Source organism: Zootoca vivipara, chromosome 11 (genome assembly GCF_965207765.1).
Source record: "Zootoca vivipara chromosome 11, rZooViv2.hap1.1, whole genome shotgun sequence".
Classification (NCBI taxonomy): Eukaryota; Metazoa; Chordata; class Lepidosauria; order Squamata; family Lacertidae; genus Zootoca; species Zootoca vivipara.
Genome location: NC_142594.1, coordinates 58,381,633 through 58,397,581, shown reverse-complemented (window position 1 = coordinate 58,397,581; position 15,949 = coordinate 58,381,633). Strand labels below are relative to the sequence as shown.

At 45.9% G+C, this 15,949-nt stretch overlaps 2 protein-coding genes across 2 annotated transcripts in view; both read right to left on the bottom strand.

Moving 5' to 3' along the window:
* Positions 1 to 4,419: 4,419 nt before the first annotated feature.
* LOC132592666 (endogenous retrovirus group PABLB member 1 Env polyprotein-like) lies at positions 4,420 to 7,650 on the bottom strand. The gene has a single exon (XM_088654416.1). It carries the CDS (start codon positions 5,521 to 5,523, stop codon positions 4,693 to 4,695), a length of 831 nt encoding a protein of 276 aa, XP_088510542.1. The 5' UTR covers positions 5,524 to 7,650; the 3' UTR covers positions 4,420 to 4,692.
* A 2,196-nt stretch (positions 7,651 to 9,846) lies between these two features.
* The window catches only part of LOC148684340 (uncharacterized), a 38,904-nt gene continuing 32,801 nt past the window's right edge, over positions 9,847 to 15,949 (bottom strand). The window contains exon 8 of the mRNA XM_088654427.1: positions 9,847 to 11,515. Within this exon, the coding sequence (XP_088510553.1) occupies positions 10,169 to 11,515 (1,347 nt within the window). The 3' untranslated portion in view covers positions 9,847 to 10,168. The remainder of the gene's footprint in view (positions 11,516 to 15,949) is intronic.

Sequence of the window (15,949 nt, the reverse complement as noted above, 5' to 3'; positions counted from 1 at the left end):
GGTCTTCCACTCATCGCCTTCCCGGATCCTGATCAAGTTGTACGCCCCCCTCAGATCGAGCTTGGTGAAGATCTTGCCCCTGCGTGCCGCTGTCAGCAGATCATCCACTCTGGGCATTGGGAAAGCCACCGGTTCCGTCATGCTATTGAGCCGTCTAAAATCCACCACCAGACGGCGCTGTTGCGTGTCTTTCTTGTCCACCCAGAAGACCGGGCTGCCCCCTGCTGCCTTGCTTTCTCTGATGAACCCCCTCTTGAGGTTCTTGTCGATGAACTCCCGCAGATCCTCCAGTTCCTGATCTGACATGGAGTACAGCTTGGCGGGGGGTAGCGTGGCCTCTGGCACCAGGTTGATCTGACAGTCAAAGGACCTGTGTGGGGGTAGATGGTCGGACTCCGCTTCGCTGAAGACCTCCTGCAGGTCCCAGTACGGTTTGGGTATTGCCTCCCCCCCCTTGATGTGCATGGTGGCCACCGTGGCTATGGGAGGCCCCTCCCCTGGTTGGCGCTGCATGCAATGTTCTAGACAAAAGTCCGATCCAAACGTGATGCATCTCTGGTGCCAACTGATGGAGGGGTCATGGCGCGCCAGCCAGCTCATGCCCAAGACGATGGGGGGGTCTGAGATGGTGGTGACGTTGAATGCCAGTGTCTCTGAGTGTCGCCCCACCGTCATTCTCATGGGGGGGTCTGGTGGGTGATGGCCCCTCCCAACAACTCCCTGCCGTCTATGGTGGAGACGTGCAGGGGGAAATCCAGCTGCAGAAGTTGGATCTGGTGTGCTTCTGCAAAGTTTCTCGAGAAGAAGTTCGCTGACGCCCCCGAATCGATTAACGCGAGGACCGTCAGGGGATAGCCATTTGGGAGCGTTAGCGTCACTTCTAGAACCACCCCTGCTCGGGGGGGTGTGGGCTGGCGCTGCTCCTCGCTGTGCGGGTGGGCGGGTTGGGGCCGGTTTGTGCTAACTGTGCCTGGCTGCTGCCCCTTGTCTCCTGCAGCCAGGCTGTCTCGTTTCCCTGCTGTGGTGCTACGTCAGTGGGGGAGGGCACAACCGTTCCCGCCTTTCCTTGCCACTCCCTGCGGTGTGGGCAGTCTTTGACGCGATGCTGGGGGGAGTTGCAGAGAAAGCAATTCCCGCCTCTTCCCTCCTTGCGTCTTGGCGCCGCCGGGGTTTGAAAAGCCCTCGTGCGCGCTCCACCGATCTCCATCGGTTCCGGCTCTGAGCTCGGTCTGGGCGGGACTAGGGGTGGGCCCTGGGGTGGGGTTTGGTGATGTGGTCTGTCCTGGGAGCGTGGGAACCAAGGCTTTGCTGCGCGCGTCGTTTGTTTGTCATTCCATCTGGATTCCTGTCTCACCCCCACCGCTAGCGCCGCTTTGCTTAACTCATCCATAGTCCGCGGTTTGGGACCTCTCGCCAGATCATCCTTAACGTCTGAGTGCAACCCCCGGTAGAAGGCTGATTTCACTGGCTCACTGTGCAGATCCCACCCCAGTTTGTGCACTAGCATGGTGAACCTCGCCCAGTAGTCCCGAACTGTCGATTTTCCTTGTGTTAAGTTATGAAGCTCTTCTTTTGTGGCTTCCATTTCAGAGTCACTCGCATACATGATTTTTAAAGCTTCTAAGAACAGTTTTGCGTTCTTCATGCAATCATTTTTTTGCGCGATGAGCGGTCTGACCCATTCTCTGGCGGCCCCCGTCAAATGCTCTATGATAAAGGAGACTCTGTGCGCGTCATCTGGGAATTCTGCTGCATGCAGTTCCAGCGCATAATTTATTTCTGTCTCAAAGCCTAGGTACTCTCTCGGGTCGCCGCTAAACTTGGTGACTAGGGTCTGTCCCCTCCTCACTTGGACTAGCTGGGGCTGGGGCACCTCCCCCACCTCTCGCAGCTTTTTCCTCATCCAGCTTTTTCTGTAATTCCACCACCATCACCCTTAGTTGCTTCTCAGTCTCCTCTTTCGCTCTCACCTGCTCAGCCAGCTTGTTCAGCTCCTCCCGCGTTCCTCGCGTCTCCTCCTGAGCGGCAAGCAATTGCTGGTGTGCCTGCACTGTCAGGTTCTGTAATTTCTGTAATTCCTGTGCCGCGGCCTCAGCCTCTAGCCTCCACTGCTCAGCGTCTTGCGCGCTCATCGCGGCCGCTCCAAAGTAGCCAGAAAGACTTGGAGGTTGCTGTCAGGGTGGCCGGATTAGGCTACTTCAGAGTAACGACTCTACACAGCTCTGCATTTTGTCTTTTATTGGTGCTGAGTATTTACAGTGCTAATGGCAGTGCTATTTACAAAGACACATCTGTTCAGCTTGAATCAGAACCTCCAAGTGGCTTTTGGCGCGTCTTGCGCCAGCATAACAACTTGGGGAGACCCATCCTCTTCCCCCGACGCTTTCTGCGAAGTTCCGGAGTTGGGGGGACTGGCCTGCCCCCCTTCCTTCCCCCTTCCTGTCCCACCTGGGACGATGGCTCTTCTACCCTGCCAGAGCCTTGGACACCACTTCCTGTTTCCCCACTTGAGCTGGAGCTTTCCCTCTTTTCAGCCTCGCTCGGGGCTGGGCTGGAACTCAGGAGGGGAGGGGCTTCGCGATATCCCTTGCCCCTCACAGGTACGTTTACAGATTTTGTCAAAAGCCTTTTCAGCATCTAGTGATATAATTACAAACTGGTCTTTATTTTTGTTTAGATCTACAAAATCCACCACTAATCTAATATTATATGCAGTTTGTCTCATTTTTATAAACCCGGTCTGGTCACCCTTGACCGGCTATTACCTGTTGAATTCTGTTTGCTAGAGTCGATGTTAGAATCTTTGTTTTGACATTAATCAAAGATATAGGTAGATAATTTGCACACAGTGTGTGATCTTTATCTGGTTTAGGATAACTGTAATATAAACTTGATAAAATATTGCCGACAAAATACCATTATGAAATATCTCATCATACAATTGATGAAGGTTTGGTAGCAATAGATCTATATATGTCTTCTGCCACTCAGTGGGGAATCCAACCAATCCTGGTGTTTTCCCACTTGTCATTTTAGGAATAGTTTGTTTAATTTCTGCCTCTGATACTGGTGTTAATAGCATTTGCTTTTGTATATTCTCTAAATGGGGTAGTTTTATTCTATTAAAGAAAGCCTGTATTTTTTCTTGGGTGTCATGTTTTGGTTTAGTATAGAATTCTGAGTAAAACTTAAATAATTGATCATTAATATCTTTTTTGAGTTTTTACAACTTCCACCTTTGTCACCTTTAATACTTGGGATAAATGCCTTATCCTTCTTTAGTTTTAAATGATTTGCCTGATTCCTGTTTTTCACCATTCTCCCAGGCATGTCCAATGCTCTAGAGTCTAGAGAATGTGATCTACTCCCGGTGTTATAAAACTGGCAATGATCTACCCCTGTCATTGCCCATAGATGTTGAGCTTTGGGGGGGATGAGACCAGAGTTTTGCTGAGAAAAGTGTAGTGTGTTGCAATTTCAATTCCTTGGCAATCTGTCGTGCTGAAATCTTCTACACTGTAAAGAAATATGGGGGGGGATAAATGTGGGGAAATCGGTATCTTGCTGTCTCCCCATTGGAGGGGGGTAGGTACACAGCTTTCCTCAGGATTTCATCCCTCTAATTTGCTTGAGCCTGAGGAGAATTGGTAGCCCCCGTTACTTTCAAATAACCCCATGAGAGTTGAGATTCCAAAATAGTGAGGCGTTTATTTGAGATATTTTCACACAAGACAACTTGTATGTTCTCCCTCTGCTGCTGGTTTGCTAGCTGTGGTCTTGAAGTGGACTCCTCTGATCCTCTCCATGGTGCTGATCCTGCCTTCCCTTCCTGACAGCTGGGGGACCTGGTGCGGTGGTCAGTTTCCCATGGATAGAACGCCCATGTACCACTCAAAGACTTTTCATTCTTCCACGCTCACTTCTCCTCTTCAGCAGTGTGATGCAGCAGCAGCATAAGAAGCTGATCGTATTCTAGGCTCCAAGAAAAGAAGCATAGTGTTTGGATTGAAGGAAGAAATAGTCATGCTCTATTCTAACTTGGTCAGCCTCCAGCTAGAGTTCTGTGTCTAGTTTTGGGCACCAGAATTTAAGAAGGATATTGACAAGCTAGAACATGGGCAGAGAAGGGTGACCAAGATGATCAAGGGCCACATGGAAGATGGAGCAAGCTTGATTTCTGCTGCTCCAGAGGGTAGGATCCAAACCAATGGCTACACATCAGGAAGAAAACTCTGATGATGAACTCTCCTTACTTGCAGGTTCTTCAGCAGAGGTTGAATGTATCTGTCATGCATGCTTTTGTTGACATTCCAGCATTGCCATGGCCCTGATAGTCCCTTTCGAGTTTCAACTCTACAATTCTATGTTTCTCTGCCTCTGTCGGAGAACCAGCCGACTCTTAGGTGCGAGGAAATCATGAGACGAGAGTCAAGAGTTTCAGATAGAGAGCATGAGCAGAGTGCTGAGCGAAGTCCTGCGCGAAGTGCTGACTGCCTCTCAGCCTCAGCTCCTTTATTATGGATGGTTTCCTTGTAAAAAACATTAACCTTTAACCTATACATGACTCATGCAAACAAGGAAGATGTGTAAACCGACAGGCTGGCGCCAATGGTCCTGTGGTAAATCGCTTGATTGATTACTCCCCAATAAACCTGTGCCTTACACAGAGAACTCCACCCGCACACCCCCACATCACCTCTTTCTGTTTATTTTTAAGCAACAGGGTAAATTAACTGTGGAAGCCTCGATAGGGAGTCGCTGATACCTCGCAACGAAGGCTCCACGTGAAATTCCAGTGGAGGGGCATGCAGCCTGAAACCAGGTCATACATTGACCAAAGAGGGAGGGTAAACATTGAATGCAGCAACATAACATAACCAAGCCACAGGCTAATCCTATAACCGTCAAAAGTGTTTTCCTGATCCAGGCACCGTTAGGCAACCAAGACAGCAGCCATTCCCATGGATCAAAACCCATGGCAGGTTGCAAGGGCCATGCAGCCACCAAGTTCTCCATTTCTTGTATAGTATGAGTAATGTTAGGACCATTATCTTGCACATACATGCAACAATGACTATGTATTAAGGCACATACGCCTCTTTTCGAGGCTAAAATCACATCCTGTAATTCTGTATTGATCAATTTCATGCCTTTAACTGTGTCATTGAACAAAGCCTCTGTCCAGTTAGCTAAGTGATGCAAATCTCTATAATTCATTGCTACTCCTAATAATGGCAAAATACTACGAGCTATCTGAGTATCAATATATTGTGTTATAGGGGCATTGACTTCCTGTTTATTGCGCAAGCGAGTGTGAGGAAGAGCATCTAACTTATACACCAGTGGTATCACTACCCCTAGAGTGCAAGTCCCTGAAAAAGCAGAGGGAATCTCTTTGTATGCTTTCTTACCACACAAAAGCCACAGATTTCGTTGTAACACGCATGTGGATTTCGAACTCTTCTTCATCCAATCAAACCATGAATGAAAATCACGGCATGTAGCCTGTTGGTAATATGTCATGTATCTGGTAACATTATTAATTGTTACCTTGGGCCTGCCGCTTTGGGTAGTGATGTTAAGAAAACAAGAACTACCATTAATATATAAGTCCAATTACAATAAGGGTAATGACCTAAAAATCTGCTACTATCGTGATTAAAACGAAAACATCGTGGAGCTACTTCTAATAATGATAATATAACGGGGTGAACTAATACGATTATCTCTCATATTATTACTAATTCTAAAAGAATCATTAATAGGAATACCATGCAGTAATATCCCCTGAATGACTTGACTGTGAGGGAATATGTAAGCAAATCCAACAATCAGAATAGTTAAGCAATTTCGCAAACTGAGAAATATCCTGTACATAGGTATTATTATTCCATATGGAATGATAAGAGTCATGTCTTTGATACTTCTGTAAAATGGCAGCACGCCTAGAGCGATTATGGCTTGCAGATCGAATAAATGGAAGGTGATCTTAACGGAGTGCAGCCATATTTAGAGCACGATGCCGCCAGGTGCAATGGTGTGTCAGACCGGGTGACAGGTGCTGTCCTCCAGAAAGAGTGTAGAAAGGTCTGCCTCCTCCCTCAGCGGCATCTGCAACTGAATGGGCTGAAGAAGAGGCTGTAGATGATTGCCAGGGTCGTACACAGCGTGCTGGCACCCACAGAGGGTCCCCATCGATGGCATATCCACGTTCCCAGGTAATCAGCGGTACAGGGCCACGCCATGCTGGATCCGGATGTTTCCTGAAAGACACAAGGGAGCGAGGCAGCTCCTCCTCTTTTCTAAAATGTAATTCTGCAGGAGTATGCTGCTTAATATGTGGGTATAAAAGATAAAAAAGCACTTGATGCACAATATAAAATATTCCAACAATAGGAGCGTTCTTTCCACTGAGTTGTGGAAAAAGCAGAGATTTAAAAGTTGAATGCTCAACAATTGCTTGTCCTGTAGAAGTAAAAGGAACACCATGAGTTAATTTCACATTCCACAATTTACAGAAATCAGAAAATCGCTTAGAAATATACGCAGGGCCATTATCCGTTTTGATGCTGCTAGGCTTTCCCATGACTGAAAAACAGCGCAGAGTGTGCTGTATTACGTGCCTGGCTGTCTCCCCTTTTAAGGGCGTCGCCCAGATGAAGCCCAAAGACGTGTCCACCGTGAGGTGCAGTCTTGAAAAAAGAGGCTAACAACGGGGTGAGAGTGACATCCATTTGCCAAATTGAAAGAGGGGCAATCCCTCTGGGATTGACAGCATCAAAAGGAAACATGGTAGGGGCTTTAGAACAAGAAAAACATTGCGAGATAATGTCTCGTGCCTGAGAAATTGGCATTGGAAAAGACTTGGCTAGAACCTTGGCAGATTGATGAAAGGTGGCATGGCTCAGCAGAGGGTCAGAAAACAAAGAAAAGACCCGCTCTTGCTTCAAGGCAGCATCTGCTACAGCATTGCCATGTGCCAGAAATCCTGGCAGATTAGAATGAGAACACAGGTGGGCCACGAAAAAGGAGTGGCTACGAGCCTGTAGCAGACGCTGCAAAGAGAGAAACAATTGCAACAAAATCATCATCCAGAGCAGGATAATGTATGCCACTGACAAGAATGTTAAAAATCTGGAGACATACTGAGTATCAACAATCAGGTTAAACTTCACATTCTGAAACAGATCAAATGCCAAGATCACCACAGCCAATTCAGAACGCTGAGCGGAGTTCTGCTCCGTTGTAAATCTTGTCTTCCAGGCCCCCTCCTCCCTCCACACAACCACCCCCCTTGTCTTTGTCCCATCTGTGAAGAGGGTGAGAGCAAAGGGGATAGGGGAGGGGGAGCACAGAGAACGGAGTAAATAGGAGACAGAGGAAAGAAAGATCAATGCCACAGCACATTGTCTTCCCTTGATGACAACGTCCATAACAGCTGCTGGAAAAGTATAGACATTTCGCAGTGGTGCATGTGGCAAGTGTAGCCATTCAACAAGACAAACGCGAGACTGAGAAAATTCTGCAGGCCGGTAGAGAACAGCTGTGGGCAGCAATTTTGTGGCAAAAACAGCCAATGACAATAGTCCTGTGGAATCCAGGCGATCCACCATAGATTTTTGCAGATGGTGCTTAATCGTTGCCAGGGCTGATTCGTTGCCAGGCATATCCTGGGTTACCGGTGTGATGTCTGCCGGTTGCTTGTGTCCTTTCAGGGCATTGTACAGAGGTGATAGTACACACATTGGTAAGTCTATGTATGATTTTGCCCAATTCGAATGTCCTAACAGCAGTTGTAGATCCACCAGCCAGAGTACCGCTGGAAAATGCAGCTGCAGTATCAGGGGGGGTGCTGCTTGTTGCGTATCCTTGTGTTCCAGGTATGTGATAGGCAGGGTGCGTTGAATTTTTTCCGGGGCGATTTTAAGCCCTGCAGAGGTGAGATCCTCTGTCAGCTGTTGCACCCATGTTTCAGGAATGTCTTTAGCGGCAAGCAATTTTGCTGTGTGGGATTCAGAGCCGATTGATTGACAGGCTTTTAACATGTCGGCTATTGCCACATTAGGTGTAGCTACCAGCGGGCGCAAAGCTTGTTTACAGTCATCATTGGCATTATCAAAGGCTAATTGTCTGATGATTACTTCTTGCACTGCTGTATCTTGAACCTGGCGTCTAAGGGTATTGTACAGTCTATCTATGAAAGCGCCATAAGGTTCAGTGGGTCCTTGCTGCACGCTCCCCCATCGCCCCCCTTTTCCTAACTTCACAGGAGGAACAGACATCAAAGCCTCCTGGGCAGCTGAATTTGTGGCGTCCCAATACTGAGGATCCAGAGCCAATTGCTGCGCAGTTGTTAAAAAATTCCCAGCTCCTGTGAGACCATCCAGGACGTCTGCAGGAGTTAACAGGACAGGGGGAGGGAGGGGGGGTGCTGCTGCTGCCAAGGCTGCAAAGGCATTGGCATGTGCTGCTAGTGCAGCATTATTCAAATTTGTTTGGATATCATGGACCCGGCGTTGACAAGCCCAGGTCCAACTTTGCATAAAAATTATCATTTGATTTGGTTTGAGCACTGTTCTAGCCAGTAATTTGATATCCTCTGGCAATAATTGCTGTTGAAAAATAGTGCCAAAGAGACCAAGAGTATACGGGGAATGCAATCCATTGTCTCTTACTGACTGATACAATTCTTTGATGTATCGGAGTTCAAATTGCTCGTGCCGTGGTGCCCCACCCCCATGCACAATCACAGGATAAGCAGCTGACATTTCAGTAGAATCAAAAGCCAGCAAAGGAGCTGCTGCTTTAAGAGATTCCTGGAGCTTTGTAGTATTCCCCCCCTCCTGCTTCACAGTGGGCATGGTACTTTGAAATGCAGGCAAAACCTGAGAGACATAGGCTGGAGGGGGTGGGGTGGCAGACAAAGAGAGTTGCTGTTTTCCTGGCGGAGTTAAATTAGGTGGGTCCAGACCAGGAGGGATGGGGGCAGGCAATGCCGGAGAAACAGAAGGCTTCAGTGGGGGAGGCGTGCATGCGGGCGGTGCAGAGGGGAGGCTTGAAGCAGCTGTCAGAAAGATATTCTTTGGCACGACTAGTGCCAAGCATGCTCTTATTTTCCCCCACGTATTTAAGACACGTATTCCAATGCTGGGATGAGCATGAAAATGTTCACCAAGTTTGTCCCAAAAATCTAATTCCCAAGTTCCATCCTCCGGAAACCATGGACAGTGCTCATAAGCAGTATGAATAAAAGCAATGAGATCGTCTTCTGAGGCATGCTGATTGTTAGAAGTCAGCAGGTATTTTAAGTCTTTAAGAAAACGTTTCTGTGGCACGGAAAGCGAAGTGCCCATTGTAAATGCAGGAAGAGAAAGATAAGCAACAGCTGGGAGCTAACTCACCGGGGATCCTAAGATGAGGTAGACGTCTGAACCCTTGCCGGGCGGGTGAGTAGCTGATGCAGGACCACAACGTGCGTCCTTTCAACAATGGCGTAGAACTTTTGAGCCTCACACGGGGCACCACTTGTCGGAGAACCAGCCGACTCTTAGGTGCGAGGAAATCATGAGACGAGAGTCAAGAGTTTCAGATAGAGAGCATGAGCAGAGTGCTGAGCGAAGTCCTGCGCGAAGTGCTGACTGCCTCTCAGCCTCAGCTCCTTTATTATGGATGGTTTCCTTGTAAAAAACATTAACCTTTAACCTATACATGACTCATGCAAACAAGGAAGATGTGTAAACCGACAGGCTGGCGCCAATGGTCCTGTGGTAAATCGCTTGATTGATTACTCCCCAATAAACCTGTGCCTTACACAGAGAACTCCACCCGCACACCCCCACATGCCTCTCCTCATAGGCATTCTTTGATGGAAAGCGGGATTGTCACACTGATTGAAGCTCTTTCCGGATTCCAATATCTGAATGGTTTCTCCCCTTTATGAATTATTTGATGGGAAGTGAGTGGGGTTCTCTGACTGAAGCTCCTTCCACATTCTGGGCACTGTTATGCTTTGTTCCGTTTGAATTCTTTCATGGGCTGTGAGACTTGTCTTCCAGGCAAAGCTCTTTCCACATTCCAAGCCGTTACATGATTTCTCCCCTTTATGAATTATTTGATGGGAAGTGAGAGTTACTTTATGGGTGAACCTTTTCCCTTTTTCCTTTCCTTTTTAAATGGCTGTATGTATTCTTTGATGCACCTTAAGAACAGTACTCCGACTGAAGCTCTTTCCACATTCCGAGCACTGGTATTCTTTGTCCCCTGTGTGAATTCTTCGATGGACTGAGAGCTTGGCACTATGACTGAACCTTTTTTTATATTCAGAGCACTGATACGGTTTTCCCCCTGTATGAGTTCTTTCATGGGAAGTGAGACTTCCCTTCTGGGTGAACCTCTTACCACATTCCATGCACGAATAAGGTTTCTCCTTGCTATGAGTTCTTTTATGGGAATTGAGATGTGCGTTCCGACTGAAGCTCTTTCCACATTCCAAGCACTGAAATGGCTTCTCCCCTGTATGAATTCTCTGATGGGAAGTGAGAGATAATTTAATGGTGAAGCTCTTTCCACATTCCATGCACTGAAATGGCTTCTCTCCTGTATGAACTCTTTGATGGTTCTTAAGGCTAGCACTGTGACTGAAGCTCTTTCCACATTCCAAGCACTGAAATGGCTTTTCACCTGTATGGATTCTTTGATGGGACATAAGACCAGCTCTCTGACTGAATCTCTTCCCACATTCCAAGCACTGAAATGGCTTCTCCCCTGTATGAATTCTTTGATGGAAAGTGAGATTTAATTTCTTGGTGAAGCTCTTCCCACATTCCAAGCACTGAAACGGCGTCTCTCCTGTATGAATTATTTGATGTGCTTTAAGGTTGACACCCTGAGTGAAGCTCTTTCCACATTCAAAGCACTTGTATGGTTTCTCATCACGGTGAGTTATTTGATGGGAACTGAGATAAGATTTCCGACTGAAGCTTTTCCCACATTCCAAGCATTGATATGGTTTCTCCCCTTTATGAGTTCTTTGATGGGAAGTGAGAATTTCCTTCTGAGTGAAGCTCTTTCCACATTCTAAGCACTGATATGGTTTCTCCCCTGTATGAGTTCTTTGATGTAAAGTCAGACTAGTCTTCCAGCTGAAGCTCCTTCCACATTCCAAACACTGATACGGTTTCTCCCCTGTATGAATTCTATGATGGAAAGTCAGATTTTCCTTCCGGGTGAAGCTCTTTCCACATTCCAAACAGTGAAATGCCTTTTCTGCCGTATGAGTTGTTTGATGGGATGTGAGATGGACCCTCTGACTGAACCTCTTTCCACATTCCAAACACTGATATGGTTTCTCTCCAGTATGAATTCTTTGATGGGACCTGAGACCTGTGCTCTGACTGAAGCTCCTTCCACATTCCAAGCACTGATATGGTTTTTCCTTTGTATGAATTCTTTGATGAAGAGTGAGACTATCCTTCCGATTGAAGCTCTTCCCACATTCCAAGCACTGATAGGATTTCTTCCCAAAGAGATTTCTTTGGAGGGGAGTGGAATGGGAGCTCTGACTGAAGTTCTCTATACACTCCAAATACTTATATCGCTTCTCCATTGTGTAGATTTTGTCATGGTCTCCCTTGTTCTTCATTTCCGAAACATCACCATCTGTAACAAAGAGAAAAATGGATCACAGCTTTAGGAAGGAAGGCAGCCCTCAATTATTGAACAATGCTAATTAATGCTTGGGACAGTGGAAGAGCTGAAGGGTATTAAATGTAAGGTCTTACTACAAGCTTCATGGCTTTTGTGAGAGGCATTAATGAACATATTTATGGGAACCTGAGTGTCAGGAGTGGAGCAGCAATAAATCATACGGAATAAGTGAAGTTAACTCTTTATGGGAATAAACAGGCTGCTCAATAGTGTCAGGCTTCATGATCACAGCAACACTTCTCGGTAGGTCTTGCCCCTGTGCCTCTAAGATTCTATGAGTCTATGATTCCAACATCAGTCATCTCTTTGGTGAATCAAAAACTGACAGAAGCTACTTCAACTTCCCGAACCTCTCTGAAGCCTGAATTTCAAAACCTTAGCAGTTCAGACCAGCCAGATAATGATTTTAAAATGCAAAACTGGAGGAAGAATATTCACAGACAAAACAGTAGATAACTCTCCATTCATGGTTCACTGACTACTTCAACCGGTTGTCGTCTCTAGACGTGATTTTTCCTGAAAATGTCAAAGTTCATACTCTGCATAGCAGCCTGCATGCAGGGTTTGAAAACTTAGTTCTAACTCTGCAAGTTTTGCCAGAGGACCAGCTGAATATGAATTATGTGACTGGTAGATTGTGTGAGCAAGAGTATCAACATCATCGAAAGCGTATTGATAATCCAAATGCCCCGAGTGTAGGATGTTCTGATAATTCCCAGTGTAGGGAACTGGCAGGAAGAGCTGTAAGGAAGTCTCACAAGTGTCTGCTATGGCCAGCAAGTCGTGTTTTCGATGTGGCAGCAAATTTCATCTAATAGCAAATTGCCCAGAAAAGCAACAGGAATTTCAGCAGCCCAAGGCCAGTTTCAAGAGCTACCGAGGAAGGACGTGAGAACTACAAGAGTCAACGACCCAGAGGGGGAGAAGGTGCTGATAAGGGACTGTTTGCAATGGCAGTGCAACAGAGCCCTAAAAGGAACCTACAAACCTTGAAATGGGTAATTGACAGTGGGGCTACTCACAGTTTAGTCCCGGCGACATCTTGTGGCAGTCTTAGGAACTGCAAGACCTTACCAGTTGAAAAAACTGTGACTATAGCAGACAATAGCAAACGAGAAATGAACCTTAAAGGCACCATTTATGTTAATTGTTTGCAAACTAACCTTCCTGTTTTTGTTCTTCCAGGAATGAAGAATGGACTTTTGAGTGTGTCATGCATGGTAAAAAGTGGTTTGAAGGTTGAGTTTGAAAAAGATGTGTGCACTATTTCAAAACAGGGAAAGGAGTTGGTTAAAGTTCCCTGTGAGGAAGGGCTTTTTGTTTTGGATGAAGAGAAGTTGGCAGCAGGCAGCTGTTCAACAGGTGAAGCACAAGCTAAATGTGCAAATAAGGCTCCTCATACAGGTTGTGCACATCTACTACACAGAAGGTTAGCTCATATATGCTTTAAGTATGTAAGCAAGATGCCAGATTTAGCTGAGGGGTGTAACCTTAAACCCTGTTCGCATTTTTTGGATTGTTGTGCTTGTAAACACGCTAAGGTTAAGACATGTAACTACCCTAGATCTCATAGAGTAAGCAAGAAACCCTTTGAGCTTGTGCACACAGATGTGTGTGGCCCCATGCCAGTCAAGTCGCTTGAGGCTGCTCTTTGGGCATTTGCCTAAAGATGTGAATATCTTGTCTGTGGCTGCGTCCTGCCTGATGGAGACTACGCACCCAGGTTGGCTGATACCTTCTATGCATATACCTGCTAGTTAGTAAGTTTTGTTGTTTTATTCTGTAACCTTCCTTTTCTGAGAATTGCTTGTTTTTGCTTATATCTGCTCTATTTGGTTGTTTAAACTTTTACTTTAATAAATAGTTAAAGGCATTTTGCTGTTGGTTTTCCTTACTCCTGGCACCAGGGCTAAATCCAAGTCCGAACCACTTGATCATACTACCGGCTAGTGATATTTGTGGGTTACCTGGAAAGGAACCCTGGTGGCAGCAAGTTACCCACAGGCTGGAGCGGTTCCTCCCGTGTAAAACCCCAGGCGCACTTGGTCTGTTCCTATGGAGCCCAGTTTGCCCTCAGGCGAAGGGACTGGGGGGATAGGTCCATGAGCAGATGGTGGCCTGGGGAACATCATGACATGGCTTGGAGGTGCACGATTTATGCAAATTTTGGTGGATGGTTTTTCAAGGGCCAGTTGGGTTTTCTTTTTGAAAGAAAAATCACAAGCAGCATCAATTCTGATGGATTGGATTGAAGAAGTGGAGTGTAAATTTGACACCAGGGTGCATAAGATACAATCAGATCGTGGTGGAGAGTTTGTGAACCACACACTAGCGACATGGTTAAAAAGGAAGGGTATAGTCCATAGACTTACCAATCCTTATTCACCACAGGAGAACTCAGTTGCAGAAAGAAAATTCCGAACATTGCAAGAAGCCATTGCTGCTTTGCTGTTTGATTCTGGACTACCACAGCGTTTTTGGGCAGAGGCTGCACTGTATGCGAATTATTCCTTTAATAGAGCGTACAACAGCACAGTAGGCAACACTCCTTATTTCATGTTATTTGGGGGGGAAACAAAAATTGACCATCTAAGAGTTTTTGGATGAGGTGCTTATGTGCTGGTGCCTAGGGCACAATGCAAGAAAGGTGATCCCAGATCTAAAGAATGATTTTCTGTGGTTATCAAGCAAACACAAAAGGTTGGAGATTTGTAAATGTAGAAGGTAATCAAACAAAAATCACAATCAGCAGAAGTGCTGAATTTTGCGAACAAGATGGTTGGAATATAACCAATAGAAATCCTGACATACTATTTGATGTGTCAAATGAAAAAGATCAGACACAGGCCCCATGGCAAGAATCAGTTATAGAACAGGCTGAGGAATCTGAGTATTAGGACGAGGGTGAGAAACCTTCTAGTTCACACAAGTTTGAAAAGTCAGAATTATTTAGCCCAGTAGGTTCACCTGTACAGCAAGGGAGACGTATAAAGTCAGAATCAGAAAGTCCCTCAACTGCTAGTGACAAACAGGTGACGACCAGTGATTCTGGGTCAGAGGGGGCAACTGATGGAGCATTGCAGGAGCTGCCAAGGCGTTCCAAGCATACCAACAAAGGAAAACCTCCAGAAAGGTATCAAGCCATTAGTGTTTGGGTAGGATTGGCGAATGGTGAACCTGAAAGTTTTGAGGAGGTTGAGCAATTACCCCAGGAGGAGGTCAGTAGATGGTGTGAGGCCATGTAGAAAGAGTTGAATTCTATGAAGGAGCTTGGTGTGTTTTCCATCACTATATGGGGTGAGAATCAATCATGTCTTAAGTTAGCACAAAATGGTCAGTTTAAAGGTCGTACAAAACATTTGGATATCCGCTTTCAAAATGTTTGTCAAACAGTGAGAGCAGAAATTAAGTTACTGTCCCAGTCATGAAAATTTAGCTGATGGATTTACAAAACCGCTTGGGTTTCAGCGTCATGAAGAATTTTGTGAAGAAATGGGTCTGAAATAATTTTGTATAACTGTTTCTTTTTTTGCCAGCAAGAGGGGGTGTTAGGGCTCTAAACCTAAGACACTGGCAAAGTAGCAAGGTCACGTGATTTAAGTTGTTAAGTCGTTAAGTTGTTAGGATGCTCAGTATATATAGAGCATTTGTTTTGTTTGCCTGTGGGGTGTGGAGCAGTCATGTCTGAAAGCTCTGGAGGTGTTTCTGTTATCTGTCTGCAATAAAACTGTCTTCGAAAGTTGGGCTTCCGTGGGTCGTTTCTGGCAAAGCTACAAGGTTTTTTACCACAACAAGAATCCAGCCGCTGTGCTTGATTAATGCTCTGCAAAGAGAACTGTTTCTGGTCTGTGCAGCACAAGCGTTTTACTGGATCAGTGCAGAAAAAACCTCTTAGGAACCCCATATGCTGTGGGTGTTGTTGTTTAATTCCATGAAAATACTTGAAGTTCATCTTGTAGAGATCCATAATGAATTTCAAAAGAGATATGTAATCCAAAAGGTAGCCTTACTAAGAAACTCTGTGATCCAATGATTCTCCTCCATGACTTCCTTATGCAGAGCTCTCTGGTCAGGATCCAGCAACGCCCACTCCTCGTCTGTGAAATGAACAGCTACATCTTCGAAGCACACTGGACCCTAAAATAAAAAGAGAAAGGTCCCCTTCTTAGACAACATACAGATTATTTACTACACATTGCTCTGTTGTTTTCTGCCTGGCTGCCACATCTCACAGCCTCTTTGC